This window comes from Ambystoma mexicanum, chromosome 9 (assembly GCF_040938575.1).
Source record: "Ambystoma mexicanum isolate Mex_15411 chromosome 9, UKY_AmexF1_1, whole genome shotgun sequence".
NCBI lineage: Eukaryota > Metazoa > Chordata > Amphibia > Caudata > Ambystomatidae > Ambystoma > Ambystoma mexicanum.
The window spans coordinates 249,918,146-249,945,029 of NC_090931.1; the positions used below are offsets into that span (position 1 = coordinate 249,918,146).

At 44.2% G+C, this 26,884-nt stretch overlaps 1 protein-coding gene across 3 annotated transcripts in view; it reads right to left on the bottom strand.

Moving 5' to 3' along the window:
- Positions 1-26,884, bottom strand: part of PKNOX2 (PBX/knotted 1 homeobox 2) — a 1,892,972-nt gene that overhangs the window by 128,875 nt on the left and 1,737,213 nt on the right. For 2 of the 3 annotated variants that reach the window (XM_069614551.1, XM_069614553.1), the window contains exon 14: positions 19,732-19,851. The exons of the other annotated variant lie outside the window; for it this stretch is intronic. In XM_069614551.1, the coding sequence (XP_069470652.1) occupies positions 19,732-19,851 (120 nt within the window). The remainder of the gene's footprint in view (positions 1-19,731; positions 19,852-26,884) is intronic. 3 annotated transcript variants of the gene reach the window in all.

The following is a 26,884-nucleotide window of genomic DNA, read 5'->3' on the forward strand; positions in this document are numbered from 1 at the left end:
CTGTAACGGTTTTTTGAGAAGCCACCCTCAACACAGGGAGTTCCTTCCCTCCCCACTCGAGGTGTTACACAACAAACTGTTTAATAAATAAATTGTATTCAGCCCTACTTCAGACACATATCACACGCCCCCCACATCCCTCTCTCTGAGCTACCAATGAGCTAGGAACTAGGCCAGAGTACAAGAAATATAGTTGTATTTATTTAAATTAATAGTAATAGAAATCACACAACTACACACGCCACCTTCTTTGTGGCTCACCAATAACTTCTCGTTACTCAAATCAAGAACACAAATTAGTTCAAAAATACAAATCCCAATTATTTACTTTCTACAAATTTCACTTCAAGAAATAATTAAACTGATCCATAGCCAAAACACTTATAAATGTAGTGCTGTGCACTTTTGATTTTCACGCGGGCTTAACTGGCTAGCAGTAGGATTTCAAGATTGGTACAAATACATAGGGCAATTATGATTTCACCCACACTTTTGGTTTAAAATAAACACAGGGTGGTTTAGCAGTTTGTTTTTCCGACTCCCTCCCTACCTTGGTCTGTGTTGGGGAAGTCAGGCAAAAAAATTGGTATGATTTGGGGAATTTTGGATTTCGTACCCCCTACACTGAAAGGCTGGTGTTAAGGGAAAGTTAGACAAAAAGATTGGACTGATTTAAGAACCAAGACACTCCTCTTCCTTAAGGAAGTCGGGGTCAACGGGACAAAAAGGGATACCCAATACAATTTTAGGATATAGTTTTTCAATGCACAATAGGAAGTGAGATTTGTTAATTTTGAATTTTAACAAAAATCACCCTGTAGTTTTCCACCAAATGGGGAAATAATTAAATTACTCTGATTAGTTAAGTAGGCTGAGGATCTACACTTTTTTGCCCCCTGCAAACTATAAAGGGAAAAGTATTTAAGGCAATCAGACCCCCCACCTTTTGGTTTCCCAGGGCTCAGATCTACTGTTACGCGCCATCACGTTTCTTTCACTTGTACCTGCGTCGGTCTAGCGGTTACCAACATGGCCGCCACAGGGAGGTATTTCCATTCTGTCCTCCCGGCAACTGGCACATTGCAACCCTACTGCGCGGCTCTTGTTCTTTTGGGTTATACACTAGTGTTTTCCCTCTTTTCGGTGGCACTCACGGTCTCCCCCTCTGTGTTTTCTCTCCTGTTGCTGCCTTCGGCGGTTCTTTCCCTCATGTCGCTTTCTCTCTCTTTCTTTGCCGCTCCGCCGGCTCTCCTTTATCCCTTCCATCCTCTTACCTCCTCTGCTCCAGCTTGTCATCCTTTTGTTCGGCCGATTCCCTGTCTCTCATGGGTGCCGCCTTACCTTGTTTGCTGGAACGCTATACTTCCCTCGCTTCTCTGGCTTCCTCTGTGGTCTCCTGCCTCATAGGCCACTCTCTTTCCCTTTGCTGCCTGCTCCGGCTCTTCAGAGCTGTTCTGTATTCCTACGGATTTGTGTGCTACGGCACCCTGCTGACTAGAACACACCTACAGGTTTTTTTACGCCATCCAGCTTTTTCCCCTGCCTGGGTCATCCCAGAAGAAAGGCCTCTGGACCGTTCCTTACATCAATGGTCATTGTGGCTTCCTTCCGTGGCAGGCCCTACTTACACCAAAAAAAAAGGATCCCGTTGGAAGAAGAATGGCACACTTCCGTACACTGATACATCGGGTGAGTAGGAGGGGGAATTGACTGATTTCAAGGAGGAAGAGTCCTTTGGTGACAAATACTTACATAGAAAGCCTCTGTTTAAAGTTCAGGACAGCCATTTGCATGTCAGGACCCTACAGAACCATGGGGCACGGTTCTCGTCACTGCACTCTCAAGGATGGCCTCCAGCTCTCCACCATATGACTCAGTCAGCTTGTAGGCCTTTCTAGAAATAGACATCTCCACCCAGATGCACTCTCCACAATCTCCTCTGGTGTTTCCTTGCAGCTGTCAGATGTTAAGATTCATCAGTGCTCTTCGAGGGTACATTTCAGCAGCTCTGGCCCTTCCTCCTATTACAGTCCCCTTATATAGTAGCAATGACACTACCAGTTTTACAATCTTGGGGAGTACCCTGCAAATGGTCGCACAAATAGGATTGGACAGTTACCCTTCTCTCTCCTGGCCACTCCAGTCCTTCTCTACGGATTGGTTTAAGAGTCTGGAGCAGATATATGGCAGCTTAATTTACAAGCCCCATTTGTTCTCATGTAAATATTTTTGCAAAAACAAGTTATGTGGCAAAACTTCATAGTTTTACTAATAATTGCCATAATATACATATGCTGTGATTCAGCTAATCAGAGGGAAATAAATAAGACGACAGCCAGGTCTGCTCCATTTTTCACGCCCATGTGGCAATTTTCTGCCATTTCCGTAAAAACCATAACAGTTATGAATATGTAATTTATTACCCATATTCCTAATTGTATTCTCCACCTGTTCCCAAACCCTCACATTTGAAACATGTTCAGATCAGCCAGAAACCTAGTTTGACTGGCCATTATAGTTCGCTAACTTGCAGGTTTATGAATTTTATATCTCCAAAATCGACTGGAAATTACCTAAAACATGATACATAAATGAATAAAATCCACCTTATTTTTGCTGGGAAAAAGGCCAAAATGTTAATAGTCCTTTTAAATTAATAGTACATCTTCTTGTGGGACAAATGGCAATTCTCCTGCCTTCAGGCAATATGGTCTCACTGGGTCAGCCTGTAACCAGAATTTTTATTATTCTGTTTGTCTTTGCACCTTGCTCTTTGAAGTTGGTTGCCTGTTTGAAATGGAAGCCCCCAGTCTTCACAACTTTTAGTCATGCTCCATCCAAGGGGAACTTGTCTTGCAGTAACTGCCTTCAGAGCCAGCAAGTCTGGGGAAAACTGGGCTTTCCCCACCTTTAGCAGGACACTTTATTGCAGTTTGTAATTAGCTGGTGGATGTAAAATCCAAACTGGTAGTGGGGGATATCCTAGTTAAGTGTCCCACAGCCAGCAAAAGGGTTTGCCTCTGGCTTGGAGACAGTTTTTCATGAAATCAAAGTGGCTTTTCTTTTCAAATGTCTGTTGGTATTTTGCATGCAAAACATAATATACATTACTTTTTGTCAACACGCACCATGTCTTTTCCCTGACATGTTTCTGTTAGCAGTGGTACATTTTCAAATATAAACTGCAAAGTCGTGTTTGTGTCAGTTTTGAAAAATCCTGCTTTTCATGTGAAAGGGACTTCAGATTGGGGCCTTTGAATGCACCCGATATTGCTTTGGACTTCACAACAGATGACAAGCACCCTAGTTAGTTTTGTTAGGCAGGTAAGTCCATAGATTAGGGACAGTGAGGACTTTTTACTTATTATTTCAATAAAACATCTGCAAGAATGACAAACACTGATCTGTCTGACCTACCACAGATCCCTGATTCCAAAAATGTACAGTCCATATCTGCCACTTTACAGAGAAGCATTTCTCCATAGCACCAAAGAATGCATTTTCTCATTAGACTAGTATGCCCCCAAGAAACACTGAATGAACAGTAGAGCAATATAAATATTTATGTCACATCACCAAAGGAGTTGGAAACAATGTCAGTCAGAAATCATTAGCCAATAGAAATGTAACTAGTTTACAATACAATACTGTGGCATGAGATATCATTAGATACGTTTGTAAGTACTGCACTAGAAGAAATAATGCACGTACTAGTACCTATAATAATGACTACAATAAAATTAGAAGTCTCCGAAAATAATATAAGAATTTTCATTATGTGCCTGGCTGCTGACACTAGATGCCATCGTTCTGTCAAAATATATATGGATTGTTTCCAAACGCAATCTTGGGATGCAGTAAAAATATCTTGGTTTTTATCAAATGTTTTAGAATGTTGATAAAATGTTCCACAAGGCTGCTAATATTGTTATACAAAACTGTCCTTCCTCAAGCATGCCACTTTACTCTCAAATATGCCAAAGCATCTGCTTGTCATTTCTCAAATGTACCATGTCAATTTCCAGACTGCCATACTCACTCTACATTTGCCCAGTTCATTATGTTGTTGGGCCAGTTTTTACACCACCCCAGACAATTACTATCTCAGTTTCACATTGCCGGTTGAGAATTTGAATGCCAGTTTCGACAGTTCTTTGCCATGTTGACAATGTCAATTTGAATGCCAGTTTCGACAGTGCTTTGCCATGTTGACAATGTCAATTTGAATGCCAGTTTCGACGGTTCTTTGCCATGTTGACAATGTCAATTTGAATGCCAGTTTCGACAGTTCTTTGCCATGTTGACAATGTCAATTTGAATGCCAGTTTCGACAGTGCTTTGCCATGTTGACAATGTCACAATTAACCACATTGCCATGCACCCTTATTGCCAGTAGGAAGAACCATGTGAGTTTCACATTGGCCACAGAAAACTGTCCATGCAACGTTCACGATTAATGTATAGAATTGACATGCGAGTTTCAATATTGCCAAGTCAGTTTCACATTGCCTTATCTAAGCAAATCATCACGCCAAGACGCTGCCCTAAAACATTCCCATACCAGTTTTACATTGCCTTGTGAAAATGTCCTACCATCTCCCACAGTATCAAGCAGTTTCATGGCATTTTCATATGTGACCAGTTAAGCACATTGATATACTACAACATTGTTCCAGAAAATGACAGTGCATTTCCAAATTGTCGGCAGAAAATTATCATGACAGACTAATTTGCCTCCCGAAAATGACCAAGCGCCATGTTCATAAGTGCCATGAAAATGTCATACTGGCCTCAGACATTGGCTATGGTGTTGGGAGTACATATTCAGGCATTGCCCACAGAAACCTATCAGGCCAGTTTCACATTGCTCCCAGAATATTATCCTCACATTTTTACATTGCCCTCAGACAAATGAACCATGCCAATTAAAACGCCCTTCAAAGAAATTGCCATGCCAGTTTTCAACAGTGCCTCTTCATATTCACATTGCCCCAGTTAAGCAGTTTTGCCCAGAAAATTACCAGGCCAATTCTGCATTTTCCAAAGAAAATATCGAAGCCATATTCACATTGCCCCAAGAAAATAAGCGTGCATCTTCTTAATGCCTGATGATATGTTTCACATTTCCTCTGTCAGATATTAATTTCCCCCTCCTAGGCATCGATTATAAACCTTGTAGCATATGCTAGTTTGTGCTATTTCTTCTCATGGCATATACTGGCAGTGGTGATACCTGCCAGCCCGGTGTCAACCATCATATGCCAGGTAGTGTCACACGCAAAGGGACATAGACACACACTCACAGTCCCAACATAAACAGACACACATAAACAGACATCAACCCTCTAACAGAGACACACACACCCAGGCACACACAAACAAAACCTCCCAACCCCCTGGGAATCCCCCTCATGTTTTTATCCCATGGCTTCAGAGATGTTGGTTCACCAGTGAATTCTAACTCCCATTGTTGCTTACAGGTGTGGCCCATGGGCACCTGCTACTGTTCAAGGGCTTTTGATGATCTGATAAAGCGCACATCAGAGCACTTTAAGACACCAGCTCGATCCAGTTCGGGCAGGGACACACTCCTCCAGGGTCAGACTGGGGCACAACATTGTCTCGGGCAACCATGAAAAAGTGGCCCACAGTTGCAAATGGCCATTCATTCCTTTTGTGGCTAGTACTCAAGGGGGAGGCTTTTATCAAATGTAGTGGAAATTGTGTATTTCAAAGAATATGTATTCAGTAAAACTGGTCCAAGCTACTAGTCGCATGGTGACGTAACTCATCAAACTGGCTCACATGGGCCAAAAAAGTGGGGCACTTTCCCCGAAAAACTGGCCCACACTGGCATTTTGCATTTTTGATTCGGGCATTGCCCCATTGCCCTATGGGCCAGTCCAAGCCTGCACTCCCCATATTTTCTGGTGAAGCCTACGGAGTCTTCCCCAAGAACAGGCCTCATATATACAGGAAATCATTAAAGTCCGGCACTTCAGAGCTTAAGGTATGGTGACCCCTCTCTCACTGAAATGCTTGTGTCTTTGAATGACAGGAATCACAGTGGCTGTGATTATGTGCCCAGTTTAGCGGAGACAAAGACTCACTGTTCCTGGAAGGGCCTGTTGTTAAGTGAATACCCCATGTGGCACTGTGCAGCCAGGCTTGGAAAATCTGCAGCTCATAAGGGCAGAGGCGTGCAGCAAAGGGCGCGTCGCAGTGCAAGATACCTACATTCAATAATTAAGTAATGAAGAGGGATGTCCACAACATCTGTCTGTGTTTCAGTCCTACTGCCTTCATTTAATATCTGGGTACATGTCCTATGCACACATGACTCCGACTATTCAGGCTGTATGCCTGTGATATGCAATCCACACTACAATGTCCAATCGCCATGGACTGTTTCAAGTGTGATATATACGAGGCCCTTTGCTGGCTGTGTCGAGGTAGTCAAACTGCACTGATGAGGCCCAGCAAGGCTGAAACGTCTTTAGCTGCATGTGTCCCACTGCAGAAGGCACTTTACGAAGCGGTTCAGGCTGGGCTGTTCCATTGGTGGCAGGATTGCATATGGTTAGTCCGCTTTGGTAATAGAGCAGAGCAACTAATAAACAATGGCGTGCAAGGCCGCCTAGAGCACTTCCGGTGATGATCATTAATCCAAACCTTCCATTCATTACCTTCTATTTTCTTAATGTTGCATTGGGAGAGGGTCTGCTCAGACATCGCCTGCTTGTTCACTACCCATAGGTAATCGAGTTGCACCTCATTGATGAGGCCTAACAAGACCAGTATATGGCGGGGTTTGCCTCTGCTCTTGTGAAGAGGGGATAGAGCCTAGCAGCTCACATTTAGATGCTCCCATTGGCGGCCGAGGCAAGCATTTTTCTCAGATGACTGGTCCCATTTTCTCATGGTGCAAACAGGGCAAACTTAATGATATGGAAGGCTGCGTGGAGCAATGCAATTGGCTATGATTACTTCAAGTCTTCCATTCACAATGTTTTGGTTTTTGGCACTGTGTGTGTTCTGTAGCATCGCGCACCCATAGGGTTTAGGATTTACAGTTGTGATGTGAGTCGCTGTCCAATGTCTGTGCTCTTGTTTACACAGCGATGGACCAAGCAGAGAGTTGATTCTCATCATTCTTACAGCACAGATATACTGCAGCATCGCCTGGGTTCATCTGTGGTGGGTGACAAGTGGGGGAGACTTGCATAATAAATAAAAGAGGGTGTGGCAAGACTTGGACTGTGACATGAACACTAGTCACTCAAGGGCATAACAGGGACGTTTCATACAAGAACAAATGCAATAGTTGTACCCTCGCTTTAGGTACTGATTAAGGTGTATATGACAGAACTGACCATGCATGGGGGTCAGGGTGGACATGTTCATTTGATACCACAGACCATCATCCTCAGCGATGATCACTCATTGTTTGAGTGTCTTTTCGAGTCTGACTGTCTAATCAGCTGTAGCAATGACTCGCTATGCATTGCCCACTCTGCCACGTCATTACATGTTTACAATAACATGTGCGCAGTTACACCCACCGCAATTGGCGCCCATGAACACCGCTACACTTACCTATTTACAGACGTGTGCATGCCAGCCTGCAACATCCATGGAAAAGCCTGTACTTAATGTCCTTGCATGGAAGCCTGCTATCGCTGTGTGAAAGGTGTGAAGCGTGCAATGAGAATGACATCAGTAGTCTTATTACAGTTGAGTTGTGACATCACAATGGCTGCTGGCGGAGCGAGGACACGGCGTGTACGCAGCCGTGCGCAGAATCCCACCAACTAAAGCCCTGGCAATCTTATCAGATCCCTTTCTTTTGAATTCATTGTTGCCAAGCTGCATTCCTTAATTGAAAAAGATGGAGGCCTTTACAGCTTGATATTTAATTAGTGTACTGCTTGGCGTGCCGCAGAAGAATCGGAAGTTATTTGCACGATACCACTTGTTCTAAACCACAAAGCTGTCTTTTCTTTATTAAACTGATTACAATATGTTCTTCATACTACATTTCAAGTTGAATATTGCAGATTCTACATGCATTCAACAAATCAACAACTGGAATAGTTCTCGCCTCAGACCGATTAAGGGAGCAGATATTAAATTAGATGATGGTAACACCATATATTTTATGGTATTATAAGGAATACAATGCCCCCTACTGTACTTTATAAGGCTACTGCAGGTCACCTCATACTCCTGTAAAATTAAAAAGGGTATTGTCCCAGAAATCCTTGGTGACATGCAATATCCTTATAATGTCTAGGGAGGGGTTATTTATCCCATATGTTAAAAAGTAGTAGTGACATCACTACTCACTATCATACCATGAGAAAATATATTTTTTTTTACCACTCCAATAACTTATTACAGTTGGGTTGTGATATCACAAGAAAACTGCAGGTGCTTGAGCTAAAAAGAGCAGAATGTCAGCGGCCACTTGAGTACTTATTGAAGCTGTGTCTACATTTTCAGATCCAATTCTCCTGAAATAGCTTTCTATGAAACTATACAACCATCATTTGATGGGGACCTGTTTTTGATAATATGATCACTTTGAGCATTGATGGAGTTAACACAGCAGATACAGAATATATCTGCTAATTAACACCAATGTTTAAGCTACAAACTAGCTTTTACATGCATGTTATTAAACTGCTTGCAATATTTTCATGAGCTACATGGTGTTTTGTTTTCATCCAAACAGAATCTACCTTGATTATATGCATCAACAACTGGAAGATCTCTTGCATTACAGTAAGCAAAAGACCAAGAGTTAAAAGAGATGATGGTGTGGTGATGTATTACAAGGAATGAAATACCAACTACCACAATAATCAATTGCATGGTTATTGCAAGTCACCTTTGAGTTCCAAGTCCTTATAAAGGTACTCAGCCTTCAGCCTTATTATTCTATTTGGTCTTGAAACACACCTAGGTGGCTTTTACTAGTCTGAAAACATATGGTAGGGGGTACTTTATCCCACATATTAATTAATTTGTGTTTCTATTGTTCCGAAAATAATGTTTGTAATCCTTTGCTTAGATAATACCATATCAGGCTGATGTGGAGATGCTTAATATCTATCGAATCTATCTAATCTAGCAATATATAAAAAAGGCCAGATGTATTTTTGTCCCTGTATGTTTGTCCGGTGCAATAGCTTCACCATTTTTCACCACTAGATGGAGCTGTTGCCTTAGGATAAATAGTGACAATGCAAATTTGCATAGCTTCGCCTGTTGTCACCGCTAGAGGGAGCTGTAGGATTAGGATATATGGTGGTCCTACTGTTTCAATGTAAACCTGCACTTTGGCCCCTGAACATCAGCCTGTACACTAGTATACAATAAAATACTATAAATGGAGATTGTTTTATTTATTTATTGGACATTTGTATGGTGCCTATACACTGGTGTATCCAGGCGCACAAGAGAAAATGGGGGGAGACTTGGGAACTCATAAAAATACAATAAAAATAGAACAGTTATAATGGCCTTGTGACAATCCTACTGTGCAAGTGTGCGTGACAAGGAAATAAGTGCAAGGGGGCGAGGGGTAGAGGGAGAATAGCAGGAGTGAGGTGCCCCCACTGGTGGGGGTGGGTATGTGCTGGCTGGGCCAAGGCAGCCAGTGCCAGGGGGGAGGGGAGGAAGAGTGAGGGAGGACTATGCTGGGATAGTCCGGGAAAGCGAGCCACAGGGCAAGTGCTGGCAAAGGATGCTGGGTGGGGACAGTTGGAGGTGGTCTGGCCCCTGTATGATTCTGAAGGGACCAGGCCCCAGCAGCAGATGGAGAGTTTAGCACGGGTAGGGGGTGAGATAGAGGGAAGGGAGAGGCAAAAAAGGAAGGTCTTGAGAAGTTTCCAGAATTTAAGAAGATCCGGCTCAAGTCTGATGGGGGAGGGAGGCTGTTCCAGAGGGCGGCGCCAGCCGAGGAAAGGGATCCACCTCCCACTTTCTGCTTGGAGAAACGTTTGACCTGCAGAGAGTTGGAGTCAGAAGACAGAATGACTCTGGCCGGGAGGTATTTTTGGAGAGAAAGCTGAATGTAGAGAGGTCCTAGGCCTCAGGCAGCCTTGTAAATGATGCAAAGGTTCTTAAATTTGATCCTTGCAGTCCCCGGGAGCCAGTTGAGAGATTTTAGGGCTGGAGAGATGTGATCTCTGGGCTTGAGACCAAGGATACGCGTCACCTTTTCTAGTCTAGATTATTTGGAGGGGCGAAGGGAGGGAAGAGTCATGTTGAGGCATTGCAGTAGTCAAGCCTAGACATTGAGCTTCTGGGGGAAGGTGAGGAAACCTATAATGTCCATGAGGAGAGGAAGCTGAAAGTTGGACTTCTTGGCAAGGTCTGTGATGTGTGGAGAGAAAGAGGGGGAAGATCAGAGATGATCCCAAGGTTTTTTGCCTCACAAGTGGGTGAGGGGAGGGGGACCCAAGGAGTCTGGCCAGAGAGTCGGGGTGGAACAAGGAGCTGGCGTCCCAATGAGAAGGATCTCTGTCTTACTGGCATTAAGGTAGAGCTCATTGGCAGAGCACCATGCCTGCATAGCAGTCAGAGAGAGCTGTGTGCCATCTGCGTAACACTGGAAATGAGGGGAGAAAGTGGATATCAGGCGGACCAGAGGGGCCAGGTAGATTTTGAAGAACCATGGCGATAGGATAGAGCCCTGAGGGCTGCTAGAGGTAGAGAGTGAGGTGGAGGAGAAGAAAGGACCCATTTGAGAAGAAGGAGGTCAGCCACACCAATGTCTGTGATGCCTAGGGTATCATGGAGATGGTTTATGATGCCAAAATATTGTATTGATGAATTGATTGCATGGAAGGGGTTTATGGTGTGTGGTGGATTAGGAAGTTTGTCTTTTCTCTATCTTGAAATCGTATGCACACTCCAGAAATAAGGTTTTAAATGATTGACAGGGTCTCTGAATTGAACTTCGAGGTACCTGAAGGCAGTGCTAGAAATGGAAATAATGTACTGGGGTTCCCACCAGAGATTAGGTTACAGGGGAAAGGTTTTTCTAAAAAATAAAAAAAAACACAAATGAAAATGTACCTTTCAGGAGAGGTTAATCATGAACCCCTGGAAAAGGATTGTTTCATCTCCTATAATGTTCTTAGGAAAGTAAAGTGGTGCAAGGAGGTGTCTCGCCTCCCTATGTGCATTTGTTAAAAACATAGAAGTAGTTTGTTATTTAAAGTGATCGTTTATTTAAAATTCGTAGCACATCTTTAGGAGTACACGTGTTTCACTCAGTGGACTTCATCAGGGCTTTGGGCAGTATTATACATTCGCTAGTTTGTGTGAAAATATGTCAATCGATATTCTTGAATTCCATGGGCACATTAAAGACATCAGTCAAAACTATCACTTTAACTAACAAACTACTTCTCTGATTTTAATAAATGGGAGTAGGGGGACGAGACAGCTACATGCATCAGTTTTTTGTTTGACATTTCGGTATACATGTCAGTCCGTATCTCATGGTGCAATTATAATAATACCCTCAATAAACTTGAGTTAATGATTCTCATCAAGTAAGGAAGATTTTCTCCAGATCATTGCAAAGTGCATTCATGTGAGTCATAACCCATTATTATTTTAAACCTTAAAAGACTTTAGCAAAATATTTTCTCCCGAGTACTACCCGAACAAGCAATTTCACAGGCATCCTGACCAGTCGTTCAAGTGGTCTTGTGGCTAAGTTTCGCAACCCTAGTCCTAACATTGGGGGTTCGAATCTCATCTTGGCATTAAGTAGATCAAAAACACTGAAACACTTGAAGGACGCAAAAAAATGTCCCAGATCTGGATGGTGGAGGGAATTTTTGATGGATCCCAGATCCGGGAAAATCCAGCCCAATAACCAGCACTGCTTGAAGGGCTATTAGCAGTTTAATATTAAGCCCCATTACAGAATGGCAGGTGCCCAAATGGCTATTTTGGTTTCCTTAGGAGGTCTAAGCCAATCTGAGAAAACCATAGTGGCCGCTTCTGCAGAGAGTAGATTTTCATGGCAGGAAATAATAGTAGCATCCAGTGTGCTTGGGTTGCAGTGTCCTATGCTCCTCAGTTTGTTGCTAAGATGAATGCGAGTAACAATACTAGGTGAAGATTCTGGGACTGATGGTTGGGGAACAGGTAGGATGGGATCTTCTAATCTACACAGTGGTTGTCTTTCTCTTAATCCTGAGTTAACTACCTGCTAAACCCTGTAACTATAATAAAGACTCAGCCTTAGTCAGTGCTGGAAATGGAAACAATTTTTGGGGGGAACTGTCACCTCTTTGCAGGGATGGGGCTCTGGGAAGGAGGGGGCGGGGCCCAAGGGCGTGGCCCCCCAGCCAGGTTGCGCAACACAGAAGCTCTTCATAGAACCCAATCCTAGAGATTTGCATAAAAGCAAAGAACATTATGGGAAAAATCTTAGCTGTTTACCCTCTCATCTGCCTTCAGAGGGTAAACATGAACGCGCTTAGCTGTATACCCTCTCATCTGCCTTGAGATGGTAAACATGAAAGTGCTTAGCTGTTTACCCTCTCATCTGCCTTGAGATGGTAAACATGAAAGGGTTTAGCATATTTACCCTCTCATCTGATTTGACAGGGTAAACATGAAAGCGCTTACCTGTTAGCGCTTACCTGTTTACCTTCTCATCTGCCTTGAGAGGGTAAGCATGAACGCGCTTAGCTGTTTACCCTCTCATCTGCCTTGAGATGGTAAACATGAAAGTGCTTAGCTGTTTACCCTCTCATCTGCCTTGACAGGGTAAACATGAATGCGCTTAGCTGTTTACCCTCTCATCTGCCTTGACAGGGTAAACATGAACACGCTTAGCTGTTTACCCTCTCATCTGCATTGAGAGGGTAGACATGAAAGCACCTACCTGTTTACATTGTCATCTGCCTTGAGAGGGTAAGCATGAACGCGCTTAGCTGTTTACCCTTTCATCTGCCTAGATTAGCTGTTTACCCTCTCATCTGCCTTGACAGGGAAAACATGAACGTGTTTAGCTGTTTACCTTCTCATCTGCCTTGAGAGGGTAAGCATGAACGCGCTTAGCTGTTTACCCTCTCATCTGCCTTTAGATGGTAAACATGAAAGCGCTTAGCTGTTTACCCTCTCATCTGCCTAGATTAGCTGTTTACCCTTTCATCTGCCTTTATATTGTTTTGTAAATCCATTTAACGGACGACAGTGCTCACAAGGATTATTTTTCTTTCTTCCCAAGGAAAATAATCCTAGCAAGCACTGTCTGGAAGAAAGGAACATCATTCTTACCATCCCCGCCTGCTAAAACGTAAAACATAAGTACATTATTTTCTTACCTAAAGTAGCAGAAATTATAGAAGACTCAGCAGTCAGCACAGCGGGGCTGAGCAGTAGAAGATGTCGACGGTGTTTCGAGGCAGAAGGGGATCGCATCAAGGTAAGTATGTCACTTCACTTCCTCAAGCACCATGATTGGCCGCTTCTGTTCCTCCTTATAATTGGAAGCTGAAGCTGCTATTCAGCTTCAGGCCAATCATAAGGATTAGCAAACAGTCAATCATTGTTGTGGAATGGGCCAGCCAGGTGGTGAGTCCAAATGCAGTGTCCCAGTTCTCGGAGCATAGCATTGGGCTCCTTCGAGCATTTTTACGCCAAAAACAAACTACCCAGTGGCAGAGGGGTGGTTTGGGCCACGTGTCTAGATGGAGTGCCGCTCCGGCAAGACAATTTTTGCCGGAGCGGAGCTCTGTCTTGTTCCGGCACAAATCCACCCCTGCCCTTCGTAGAGCAGGGAGTCCCGCCTGGTTTCTGCTTGGCCTATCTTCATTCTGCTACTGCTACAGACCAACACATTTGGGTGAGGACTTGGTTTAAAAGTTCCGGCTGTGTGAGGGACAGCTGCTACTGACTAGTACCACCCCAGAAGAAGCTCACACTTCCAGCCATGCAAAGACTTGCCTTTCAATTATGTTTGGCATTCGGCGACTGGAATTACCAGAACTACAGTGAAGTCCTACGGAGGAGCATGTACTGACACCAGCTGTGATTGACTTTCATGCCAGTGCTTGGCTGTGATCCTGTGCGGTCGGGCAGGTGGTGAGTAGCCTGCTTTTGACAATATGATCAAACCACTTGCTTGAGGGTTTTTAGGAATGCAGTCTTACCGAGGCCTGGGCCTTGTACCGTGCCTATTGCCCACCCAGGGCTGCCACTGTGTGGATCCAACATGTGTGGCAACACTTTTGCAGTGAGTGTGACTTTACTGGTACATGCTTGTGGGCCTTGGGCTGATATCGTGGACTACTTCCACTACAGTGCTGCTTGGGCATTTAGGCACTGGAGGAGCAGGGCTTCAGGGCACAGGTTGCAGATCCTGCCCTTGTGGCTCTCATAGGTCTAGGGCCCTTTTTGACCTGGTGCTTTGCTGCAGCTGTTGATGGAATGCAGCGCCACTCTACCATATTGCAATGGTAGGTTTGCCGGAATCCGTGTATGGGTGAGTATCTTCAGGTATGGCAAGACGTTGCTTCCCTATGAATTTCCTCGCCTCAGTTTCATGCCTCTCCTGAAATGCTCCTGTGCTCTATGGGAGGAATGGCATCCACAGAGCAGTTGTGATAGCCCTGCAGGAATCTACGATTCGGATCAGATTGGATTTTTTGTGGATGGAGATTCCATTCTCGGTTAAGGAATTTGTGTCAATGGAATGTGTTTTTATGCCCAACATTAACTTTCAGGACTGGTTCTTTTTTCGGGTTGTAGTGACAGAGTTGTTTATTACTACACAAGCATAACACTGGCATCTATCTGGGCAGGCGTTAGAGCGTGTACTTGTTTATGTGGTTGCGGTGCCCATTACACCTAGTCCCCATTGTCTGCACTTTATTCCAAATCCAATACACATTTCATTCACTTACTTCATTTTTCTAGGTGGAGTCATGTTGTTGTCTCTATAGTTTACACTGGTGATATACATGAGGCACGGGCAGCTCTCATCTACAGCAGGGCTCTGCACCTGTTGGGTCTACAGCTGTCTTGGACTACAACTTCCATCCGCTCTATCCAGCTCAGTCAAGGTGGAATGATCATGGGAGTCTTAGTCCAAAACCTCTAGAGGAGGGTTGTATAACTCCGGGCCTCGAGGGCCAGGATCCTGACTGCATCCTGATTGGTTTTCAGGATATCCCTGATTAATATTCATGGGAAACATCATTTGCATACATTTAGAATCATTGTATGCAAATGTATCTCATCAATACTAATGAATACCTGAAAACTCGACATGGCCAAACCTGCTCTAGAGAGTCACAGGTTGCAGAGCCCTGAACTGCAGTTCAGATGTTGGTACTTCTGCACATCTTGAAGGGATGTATGTCAGTTATATGCTCACCTCAATCATTTGATTTTTAAGTCTGTGATTATTCATGTACCGAATTCTTGATTACGCTGTTGGGTTGCATACTAAAGAATTTACAGTTGAGATTTGCATGTTGAGTTGGGAAAGTGGATTATGATGCATGCACCTGATGATGTATTATTACATTGAGATTCTATTCCTGCTGGTGCAGTTTACGATATGATATGGACTGGTTGTTTATAACGCGCTTAATACCCAGAGGTTTCTAAGCACGGACCCGGGGATTGAACCTGTGTTGCTCCATGTTGTCTTGCTTGCAAGTCGAGCACGTTGTCCCTAAGCTATCCTCCTGAGTTTATTTTCATTCTGTGTAACTTAATAGCCCAGCGGTTGTTTTCTCATAGATGGGGAGTTTCGCAGACATATTCAACAACTGTGCCCTATTGTGCAACCTTTTAACATGCAACTTACAGCTTCTTTCACGTAATTCCAGCATTTTATTTCTGCAGGCTATCTGTGTTCTCGCTTAGGTGCACAGTAATTTGCCAAACGTGAACTAGCTACACTGTTCTATATGGTGTTTTCCATTAGTCAATGTGAAGTTTGTTGATATTTTCAATTCCTGGTACAGCTTTTGGACTACGACTCCCATGATGCCTCATCATTGGCTACAATGGCTAGGGAGTTCTAAACATCGGGAGAGCCAAAGGTTTCTGACCCCTGCTATAGATTCATGTATATTGTTCTATACTGCACTTGGCACTGTGGGGTTTATAGCTGAATGTCATATGTTACCCTGCACTGTGGGAAGTGTACATTAATCCTCGCAATGGATACCATTTAACATTGGGGGCCCTTGCATGTGCACATCCATTGTCTTATGACCAAATATTGAGAGTATTTAGATGTATTTTCCATGTATTTCATACATATTAAATGTAATTTTATTTATCTTCATGCCCTACATGTACCAATGTTGGGAACATTGGGCCTCATTATAAGTTTGCAGATCTGGAAAAAAAAGTGGCAGTAATAACATTGACCGTTGCTTTTCCGGACCGGCAAGAGCTGGTGGTAACTCAGGCCTCCATAGGCATTAAACAGCCAGTATGGTACCAGAAATATCAGCAATTCCCCACATGGAGTCCTAATTACCAGTATTTCCACTGCTTGTGATATCCTGGTAATAGCAGGATATCAGTCAGTAGAAACTGTACTACCATTTGGTATTACCAGCGGGATACCACCAAACTTGGAATTACCTCAGTGTAATTATTTAGTTGGTTTCAGACTTGTCTGTTTGTGTGTGTGTACGTGTACTTTGAGCACTTTTGTAAGTATGCATACTTGAGTTTATGATTCTGTCACTAGCTTCTGTCACTTGTCATCTCTACATTTATTAACTTGATTCCATGTGGGCACAGAAGGAATTACACCATCTCTACAAGCTACTTTCAAAGTACTGATCCGTCCCAGATACGTTTGTTGTGAATGCAGGAACGTCATTTAGGGGTCGCCAGAGGTCGCAAATGCGACCTCTGAGGTCTCCCTTGCGACCTCTACAAAAAAAACGAAAGAAAAAAGGTTTCTATTTTTTTTTTTTTTTGTAATGCAAGCTCCTGGGCTGTGGCCAGCTCCATGTGGCTCTTTACTTGTGGAGTGGCTGGCTTTCTTGTTCGGCCCACTTCAAAAAAATAAGAAAAATAAGAACAGAACAGGAGTGCCCCAAGTCTAAAACTTTCAGCACTGACCCAAATAAGAAAGAGTAGGAATACCAAATAATGTGTCTTTCGGGAATTCTATTCAATAATTGCTAGACTCCTTAAAGGTTTATTTCAGGCACACTACAGGAGGTGAGTCACTGATTTAGTCTGTTCTTAAATGCCTCAACTCAGCCTTTCATCCTTCTGAGGTCGATAAATGAATGCCAACACAGGTTGGGTGATATTGGATGTACATTTTTTATATATAAAGCGCTTAAGCGTAAGTGCTATATAATAACACATCATTATCATTTGGTCATGGACGTCTGCTTGCATTCACAGTAATTTGGTACTATGGGCCTATACACACTGATCTTAACGATACATATGGCGATCCATTCTGGTATGAAATGTATATCACATTATAGTGATATCGTAACCATATTTTTCATAGTGTACAATGCTATGCGATGCCACTTCGGGGTGGGGTCAAATGGCATCCCTTCCTGCGATGTCATCAGGAGATCAAGGGTCGTGTGATATCACTTCTGCTACCCCTGGCATTTTGGTAAAATGACGTCCCTGTGTGAATGTGATCTTCTGTCCCGTTTGTTACTTTTCTGACCTTTTGGCGCGTTTTCTGTCTGTGTGAAAGGAGATGTGAGTTGGTTCTACTCAGGGAAGATGCTTTAGTAATTCTGGGAGATGGTTGTGTGGTGTGATCAGTGGCGTCTCAATGTGCGGTCAGAGGGTGCGGCCGCAGAAGGGTGCCCCCAGGGCTCAGCAAAAAAGGGCGCATTCCCTTCAGCTCAATATCATGTAAACAGCGCCTATTAAAGGATCACTGTGCAATTTTTAATAGGCGCTATTTACATGACATTGAGCTGGATGCCGGGCGCCCTTAAACACACGTTACAAGCACAGCAGGTGGCTCTGTTTTGTTGTTGGCTGATATTCAGCCGAACAACAGAACTGAACCCCTGATGTTCGGCATTTGTAGTTGGTGGGGCGGGCCCACACCCATCTCGCACATGGCGCTGGCAGACCTGGGGCCGGCACTGGCTGTGATGGCCAGGATGGTTGTTTCAGTAATTCAGGGGGTTGTTTGAGTGGTGTGAATGGTACACCAGGATTCCCTCATTGTCTGCAGTTCTGATGGTTGCAAATCTTTTCTGATTGCGTGTATGACTCTGTATTTTTACATACATGGTTGTTTGCACACATGCAGAGAGTTGGCCTCGCATCGTATGGTATTATAGTCCCTGGGAGATCTGCATGCTTCGGAAGTTCCTGAAAGGTTTCCCTCTTGTGGTTGTTTGCACAGTGGTGTTGGGGTTCTGTGGTATGTGTTTGGAACAGGAGTGTGCAGCATCCTGCGAGCTTGGGTCGCAGGGTCCTCTCTGCATGGCTTGCTCAGAGTGGAATGTGGAAGGCGAGCATATGCAGGTTCTGGGATTGGCGGCTGGGCACCAGGCAGGATGGGCTCTTCTATGTGCTTATTGCCTTTCTCTTAGTCTCCTGCTTTACCACCTGAAAAGCCCTTTAACTATAATGTAGACTCACCCTTTGCACAAGGACGAGTCTAGCCTGGTTCCTGCTTGGACTATATTAATTCTACTACCCCAGATTACCGCAATGGGCCGATGGAGTTGGATAACACAAGCCACTCGGGTCCATGTGGCTATTTGAGCAAAAGACCAGCATGGTATTTTTCCTAGCGCCGTGCATAAATGAGAATACAGAGGGCTCCATCCATGTGCAGCCATTTGAGGGGAACAAAGAGGAACACATGACCTTTCATGGGGCAGGAAGGCCCTGTACATCCGTTCACACATCCTACATGGAGGGGAAATGCTGTCACATGGAGGCTCATTGATACTGTTACAGTAACTGTACTGGCAGTGTAGGGGATGTTGTAACTTACAATGAAGAGGACACAAGATGATGCTTATAACTGGATGTATCCAGTGGCTACATGGGACCCACATTCAACCAAGGGAGTCCCGGCCAATCTACCAGCCAATCATCACCCCAAGGAATCCACCGCCCTCACCTTTCCAAGCATTCACTCTTCCACCCGCGCATACATTCACACACATTCACCCATGCACACTCATTCATACAAGTTCATCGCACTCCCAAGATACACCAGGGGTGCAGTGGATTTCATTGAGTGTCCTCCACATGCAAAATGTGGTTTGCACCACTCTGCAGTGGTCTCCACCATCAGGGATCTCCCATCAGCAGAAACCTCCCGTCCCATCTGGCAGCCGGCATGCGATAGCAGTTTCAGTACGCATGACGGTAAACGTAATTTCCTCCCGTCGGAGTGATTTTGTCCAGTGCACCTTACCACTGGGTTATGAAATATTACTTAATGTATCAAAGGGTTAATTCCTCAGTTTAGTACAGTTTGCTCCTCCCAAATAAATATTAGTATAAAAGAATAAAAGGCACCAAGCAGGTTGGTAATACATTCGAGAGGTCCCTGTGCCCATCAAGTTAGTGCCACATTAAAGACAAACGTGAAGCTAATGGTTAAATCCCCATTGCCAAAGTACGGTGCTCCAAAGGGTTAAATATCCATCATTCGAATGAAAGGTACCTAAAGGGTTAAAGCCCCAGTGCACACTATTCGACTTCTCTCACCATCAGATGCTGGAAAAGCCAGGAGCGCATTATGTTTGTCGCATGCTTTGGCAGGACTCCCCGTTTGTTCTTGGACTTTTTATCTTCACTGTCAAGGAGGGCGCTCAGGTCCAGGTTAACCTACAGGGCAGGGAGAGAGAAAGAGAGAGAGAGAAGAAGAGCTTACAAACAATGAAGGCAATAGAAAAGGGACTGCGTTCCCATGGTGACGTCGGGCACAATGCTCTGCGGTGCCATGGTGACAACACGCAGCTGCGGGAAATGTCTCTCTGGGGGAGTGAACAGCCACAACATTTTAAGAGACCGTCCGTCCGCTAGACGGGAAATTAATCGCCTAGACCAATAACAAGGGACTGTAACATCGCCCAAGTAGACGTGAAACGGTACTACAGCTGTTTAAAATGGAAAAGGCCGGTAAACCATAGCACATTATACAGAAGAGATACCCATCCCGTCACTTAACGCCAGTTAAATGAACGTATCTAACAAATAAGTGTCAAATCAATATCCTCTCAATTACCCAGTGCTTCTGCCATGTCTTACTATTGAAGAGTGGTTCGTGTTAAAAAAAAAAGAAAATGGCCTGAAGGGATGTTTTAAGGATATGTGTTTTGAAATACAGTGGGTCATTTTTCAATCCATAGTCTGTTCCTTATTCAATGTTATTTTCTAATATTAGGGCCTGATTCACACAATGTTTTCCAATGGCATTGCTCCATTATAAAACGCTTCTGTAAATCAGGCCCTTAATGTGCAACAACCCCATTAGATTTCAAAGGAGTTGTTAAGAAGAAATGCGCCCATTCTCGTGGGGCCAATTACAGAATTTAGTTTTCACTGTATTTCTAGGTTGCCCTGACGCTAATCAATACTAGGTGGGCATCAACGTGTTTACTATGGTTATTACATAAAGCAGGTCATACAGTTATGTTTAGGGGTAAGTACTGGTAAGTCTGATATAGACAATGGTGACGAGGGACATAATTCACTGTTCGTTCAAGACTAGCGCCTAGCAAGCATAGAGAAAAAGCGCTTCTTCGTAGTGCCACCCAGTTTATTTTCACATTTGTCATAAATCTGTCTTTCATCTATGTATTCTTTGGGACATTATTTGAACGCTTGCTTGAGAGACACCGTAAAGAGTTTACACACCTTCATTAAACTTGGTACTGAGAAATAGTGTTGCCTGGGCAACTGGTAAGTAGCGTAACCCTTCTAGTTGAGGGAGCAACAGAGAGGGGGGCAGGCGTTGCAAGCATTGTGATTTGAAAGCTACAGAGGCCATGGTCCATGTCCTGATCTTCAAATAGGTCTATCCTTCTGGTTAGGAAAAGGATCTGATCCCCCCTATTTCTCTCCTTACACCCACGTTTCGTGAGGCACTGGCACTTTTGTAAGTTGTTGTTTCATGCGGACACCTCATTTCATATCTGGGAAGAGTGGCGGGTCAGAGGAGTCAAGATCTTTTGGTGGTTGCATTTGTCATTTATCGTTCTTGATGTCCCTGAAACACCAACACTTTCGTACACCAGCACTTTCTTAATGTCAGCGAGATGCTTGCACTTTCTCACTGTCCCCGAGAACCATGCACTTTCTTACTGCACAGACGTAAGTCTGACCACGGGACTGTACCATTATGATCTTTAAAAAATGTGGTGTTTAAAGGGAGTGAATAATTAGTGGGGCTTCTAAATTTCAACTCATATCTGTAACTCTCTGTTTAGACGTGCTTGGAATTAATTGTTTGAATTTATTCTATTTTACTGTATTGCATAAGGATTTTTATATATATATATATATACAGTCCAATGCCTGAGTGAGGCATTCCTTTGCCTCTGGTATCTGTGTGAAACCTACATTAACATGGTCAAACCGTGCATAGTTGAGTCATCCATTCATATTTCATAGGCTGATACAATGTTTATCAGTAAATTAGGTATTTATTACACCTATCATTGCAATGCTTAGACGCAAGAGAAATCCTGCATGAAGTCCTTCATAAAAAGGTTCTATTATTATTAGCTGAGCAACATCTGACACACATATATGTTACAGATTGACAGGGGGTCATGGGATATGAGTTTGCCCCATCCGCATGAGACGTGGAATTTCGTTGCAGTCGATTTGCCCTTGTCGCCATCAAGCACACCTATCTCGTTCATTTGGATACGTGGAGAGGGAGGGCTGTTTTCTCACATCCTTCTCCGAGAAAAGAGGAAAACGGATTGGTTGCAAAGTTACTCTCTTTCCAATTGAATTACCTGAAACAGTCATACTATAGTTGTGGCCGTGTGAGGTCTTGTGGATTTAGTGACGGATCATGTGACGGTCTACAGGGCAAGAGTGGCCAGTCATATGGCGCACCAACCATACTCTATCCATTCAGTCCCTGCATGGAACAATGCCACTTGTCACACCAACATTTCACCCATGAACATTCCCTTCACCTCTCAGCATCCCTCAAACTTTCAATACGGACCAAATTCACAGCCTGACCGAATTCCTTCCCTACTTCTGCTTCATCCATCTGCAGCCATGCCCTTCTCAGTCCCCGTTTGGTCTCAAGCTCTGGGTATAACAATGTCTCCTGAACTAAACACAAAACCTTATTTTGTATTTTTGCATTTTGCTTTTAATTCTGTAATGCATATTTGAGTACTTGCGAGACAGGCAGGCTAAAGGTCAGGGTAATTATACGGGAAGGCTGCAATAGATAGCATTTGTTATATAAGGGTTCTTTGAATGGAGAGGAATGGTGTTTATCTTGTAAGTTTCATGTTAAGCTTCTGATTGCGCTATGTGCTATATTATTAATTGGCTGTATAACTTTATAAGGATTGAGGGTGGAGCAGCCACAACATTATACTTTCTTGACCCACTACAGTGTGTTGCCCAAATAAATGTTTGCTAACTTTTGTTGGAATCCATCTGGAACAGAACGACCTCTTTCATTTATCTCCGAATCTATTTTACATTGTGGTGATCAGCCTAGTTATTAGAATGCTCCAAACAATAAAATGTACAGATCTCATCCAATTAAGTACACCGTTCACTCACCGGAATGCTGATTTACCCACTAACTTCTCATATGCTAGGATTTACTACTACCAGTCAATGTGTGAGTGGCCGGTCTATGATATGGAAATCCGGATAGGCAATCTGTGATGGATATACTCAACATCATCATGAGGATTTCATGACATCTCAAAGGCTTGGCCTATTGTTAGCTTGGTTATCAGCAGCAATAAGTAGAACTCGTTCAGTTCATGTAGACATATGATTTTGAGTGTGGCCCAGGCTTCCAGAAAGAGGACATGGAAAGGAATAAAGCATCATCACAAAGTATTAGTGCAGGGATTTTCAACCTTTTTGCTCGAAATGTTTTGGAGTGCAACTCCCATTTGCCATTGCTAGCAACGTCAGGGATCATGGGATTTGTAGTTCAAAGCTCCTGTAAAGCCTCAGTTTACAGACCCACTCCCCCCACATGAATGGGTATGGGAAACTGCAGAGAGTTTATAAAGAGGCCAATCTCTGCAAAGCACTTTGATTCCGGACAAGCTCAACAAGGGAGAATACAATTAGGAAAAGACCAACTACTTTCTTAAAGCAGCCAAAAACAAAATAGGAAAGGTGAGGCCATTCCAGAGGCATAGGACAAATAACAACATGTTCTTGCAGACCACAGTGATTGGGGAATATTAGAAGAGCTGAAGGAGTGAGCATTGTACCGGAGGGCAGTGGGGATGCCCCAAAATAGAAACTCTATACTGAGGTCATGGAAGGCCTTAAGGGCAGGAGTTTGCAAACTGCAGCTCTCCAAATGTATTAGCCTACAACTCCCATCAGCCCTAGCCTGCACAGTAAGTGGTGAAGAATCGTGGGAGTGATAGGCCAACACGTTTATGCAGCCACATGTTTCAGACCTCTGCTTTAGGGGAGGGCAGATTGCCTTAGATTGGGTCCGCGGAGTAATTGGCAGCTAGTGAAGATGATGCAAGGAGAACTAGATGAAGAACTAAAGCTGCACCGGACCTTGTCTATCCAGTCCCATGGGAGAGTGAGGGGTTCCTACCACCTATAGATGGGCACAGCGAGGAGACAACATATCTTACATGCTCATGAATGCTTGTGGTAGCGGGGAAACCAGGTAAAGCGCAGTTCAATGATCTTAAGTAGTGCTAGCCTGGTTCCCCCAGTCCTAACCCTTATTCTTGACAGCCTGTGGCATGCCCTGCGCAGTAGAAATGGAGAGGCAGAAAGAGAAGTAGGGTGCTCTGGAATTGGGAAGACACATAATAAAGGGATCCGTCAGGACTAGCAGTAGAAAGAGGTGGAAGGAAGGACAGGGGTGGTGAGAAGGCAAGTGCAACTCAAGCTGAGAGGTTAAAGAGGGTGCACAGGGATGGAGGGAAGGGGATGCCCTAAATGGAAAGGGAGAAGCAGGATCTCAGGAATAGAGAAGGAGAGTAAGTAAGAAGAAGAAAAGGAGGGAAGGAGTTCAGGAATTGAGAGAGAGGCCGAGGCGGGAGTACAGTGATGGAGCAGGAGAGAGAAGGAGGAACTGCGGGAATGGAGAGCGTTCCAGAAATGAAAATATGTCATGTTGCTGGGACTTATACCACACACCACTGCCATGTGCATGGTCTCCGGGCACCCTATGTAACCACATAGTCTTTAGAAAGGCTGTGGCCGTGACACAGAGCTAATCTCAGGTACTAACCACCTGTTTAGGTTTTTTAGTAAATTATGTGACATCAGTAAACTCCTGCAAAACAAGCACGATTACGGAATTCATAAGGCCAGTTTTATTGGTAGACAGCACGTATTCCTCAAAGCTGCATTCATCTAACTTGGGGGGCCTGAAAGGGGTACGGCCAGAGTCAGATTTAAGGCCATGTGTGTTGACATAAACTGTGCTTGGTGTTCCAAATTATGGTTATTGTGTTAAACATCATTTTGTATTATTTTGCTGCAGTGCTCTAAATTCCCGTCACATTTTACACCTGGCTAAGAATTGTGGCAGTTGACATAATCTCCTTCTAACGAATGTCTTTCTGTTTTTTTGTTTCAAAAGTGGCCGATAAACGCTTTGGCGTTAGCCTCCTGTGGGCTGGGGAGTAGACGTTTGATTTTCCTGGAGCCGGGGAGGGAGGGAGGCCGGCGGACAACATTTTTGGATGTCCCGTTATATGTAAAGGGACTTTCACCACAGATGGACTTTCCCGGGGGGAGTCCAGGCCCCAGATCACCCACGTTCTCCGCGCCCCTGACTGTAAGATGTTTGATAGACCAGAGACGACGTTCCTTATTGGTACTGGATGTACCTGCCCCCTGGACAGGGTGGTATTTTTTAAAGAGTGAGTTTGATTATTTGTGGGGCTGTCTCAACCCTAGACTAATGATTCTCCACTTGGGATCCAACCCCCATCTACTCTAGTTGTCCTGGACTGTGGTGCCCTGGCTGACTTCAAAGCCTGGATCAGTCAAACGAAATATGCGAAAGTAAAAGAGCACATTGTGTTTCTTGACTAATTGTAGCAAACCAGGGGTGGAGTGGATTTAATTGAGTATCCTTCACATGCAAATATGATTGGCACCACTCTGCAGCGGTCCCCACCATCAGGGATCTCCCATCAGCGGGGAACCTTTGGTCCCATCTGCCGGCCGGCCTGCGATAGCAGTTTCAGTACGCATGGTGGTAAACGTAATTTCCTCCCGGTGGAGTAATTTTGTCCAGTGGACCCTACCACCGGGATATGAAATATTACTTAACGTATCAAAGGGTTAATTATTCAGCTTAGTACAATTAGCTCCTATCAAATGGGTTAATGATAAATATTAGTATAAAAGAATAAAAGGCACCAAGCAGGTTGGTAATACATTCGAGATGTCCCTGTGGCCATCCAGTTAGTGCCACATTAAAGACAAACGTGAAACTAATGGTTAAATCCCCATTGTCTAAGTACGCTGAACCGATCAAACCAAGGCCTCCTGCCCCCTTTCTCAACCCTCACCTTAGCAACACAGGCGACCCCCTGTTTAAAAGTGAAATATGGGGTACATTATTTGGGGAGAACATCTCCCTCCCTGGTCCCATGACATTGCGAACAACGGAAACCAGTGTCAGGCAAGCTCCCCGACATATAGAAAAAGTCACAAGTAAAAGGGAGGAAATGTTAATAAAGCAAGTTTAGAAAAGGAAAACCAGCCTCGGTGCCAACATCTGCCACTCTAAACAACCTCTGCATGCAGCTGACAGCGTCTCCCCTGGCATTCCTTATCCAACAAGTTGTGACGAGGCTGATGTCTCAGAACTGAAACCAGACACCAAAGCATATTTCAAGTATTAAAAGAAATAATGGGCTTCATTACAAGTGTGGCGGCCACGGAATGAACGGTGCCGGTAAGGGACCGGCACACTTCATTTCGGACCGCCACATTATGAGTTCTGCAGCGGGTCACGCTCTGGACGCCAGGTCAGACCAGACGAGCAGACCGGGACCGGCTAGCAGACCAGGATGCGAACAATGGGCCCATCATGAACAATCCCGTTATTAGCTCTCTCCCCTTTCCCATTCAGCCTTATGGAGGCTCAAATGGGAATGGGGATGTACCGGGTCCAGGTCCCGCGAAAGGGAATTACCGGGCCCTTCAAGGTTGGAATGGCCCGGTAAGTCCCCTTTTGTGGGACCCGGACCCGAGTTTGGAGGTAGCCATGCTGCTAAAAATGGCATGGCTACCTTCAAACTCGTAATGAGGCCCAATGTGTCAGAATGGTGGGAAAAATCTACAACTGCTCCGAGTGTGAAGATGTAACATGAGAGGGGCATCCGGGTTCTAAATAAGTTGCCCATAAAAACCAAGCCCCCCCATCCCCGCCCCCTCCGGACTATCGATTGAATGGTCTTCTTCAGTAAAAAGCTCAGTTTTCCAAATGCAAAAGAATTCCCCAGTTGTTCCACGATGCGTCAAAACAAAAAGATGTGTCCAGATAGAGTGACTGAATGCCGGTAAAGGTCATATTAATGATGATGATGAGGATAATAAAAATACTGATTGAAATAATAATGATGAACGTGGGTGATGGATCCCCCCATTCCGGTCAATAGTCAATAGTCCAAGGGGGTCATTCATAAACCATGTTTGTGGC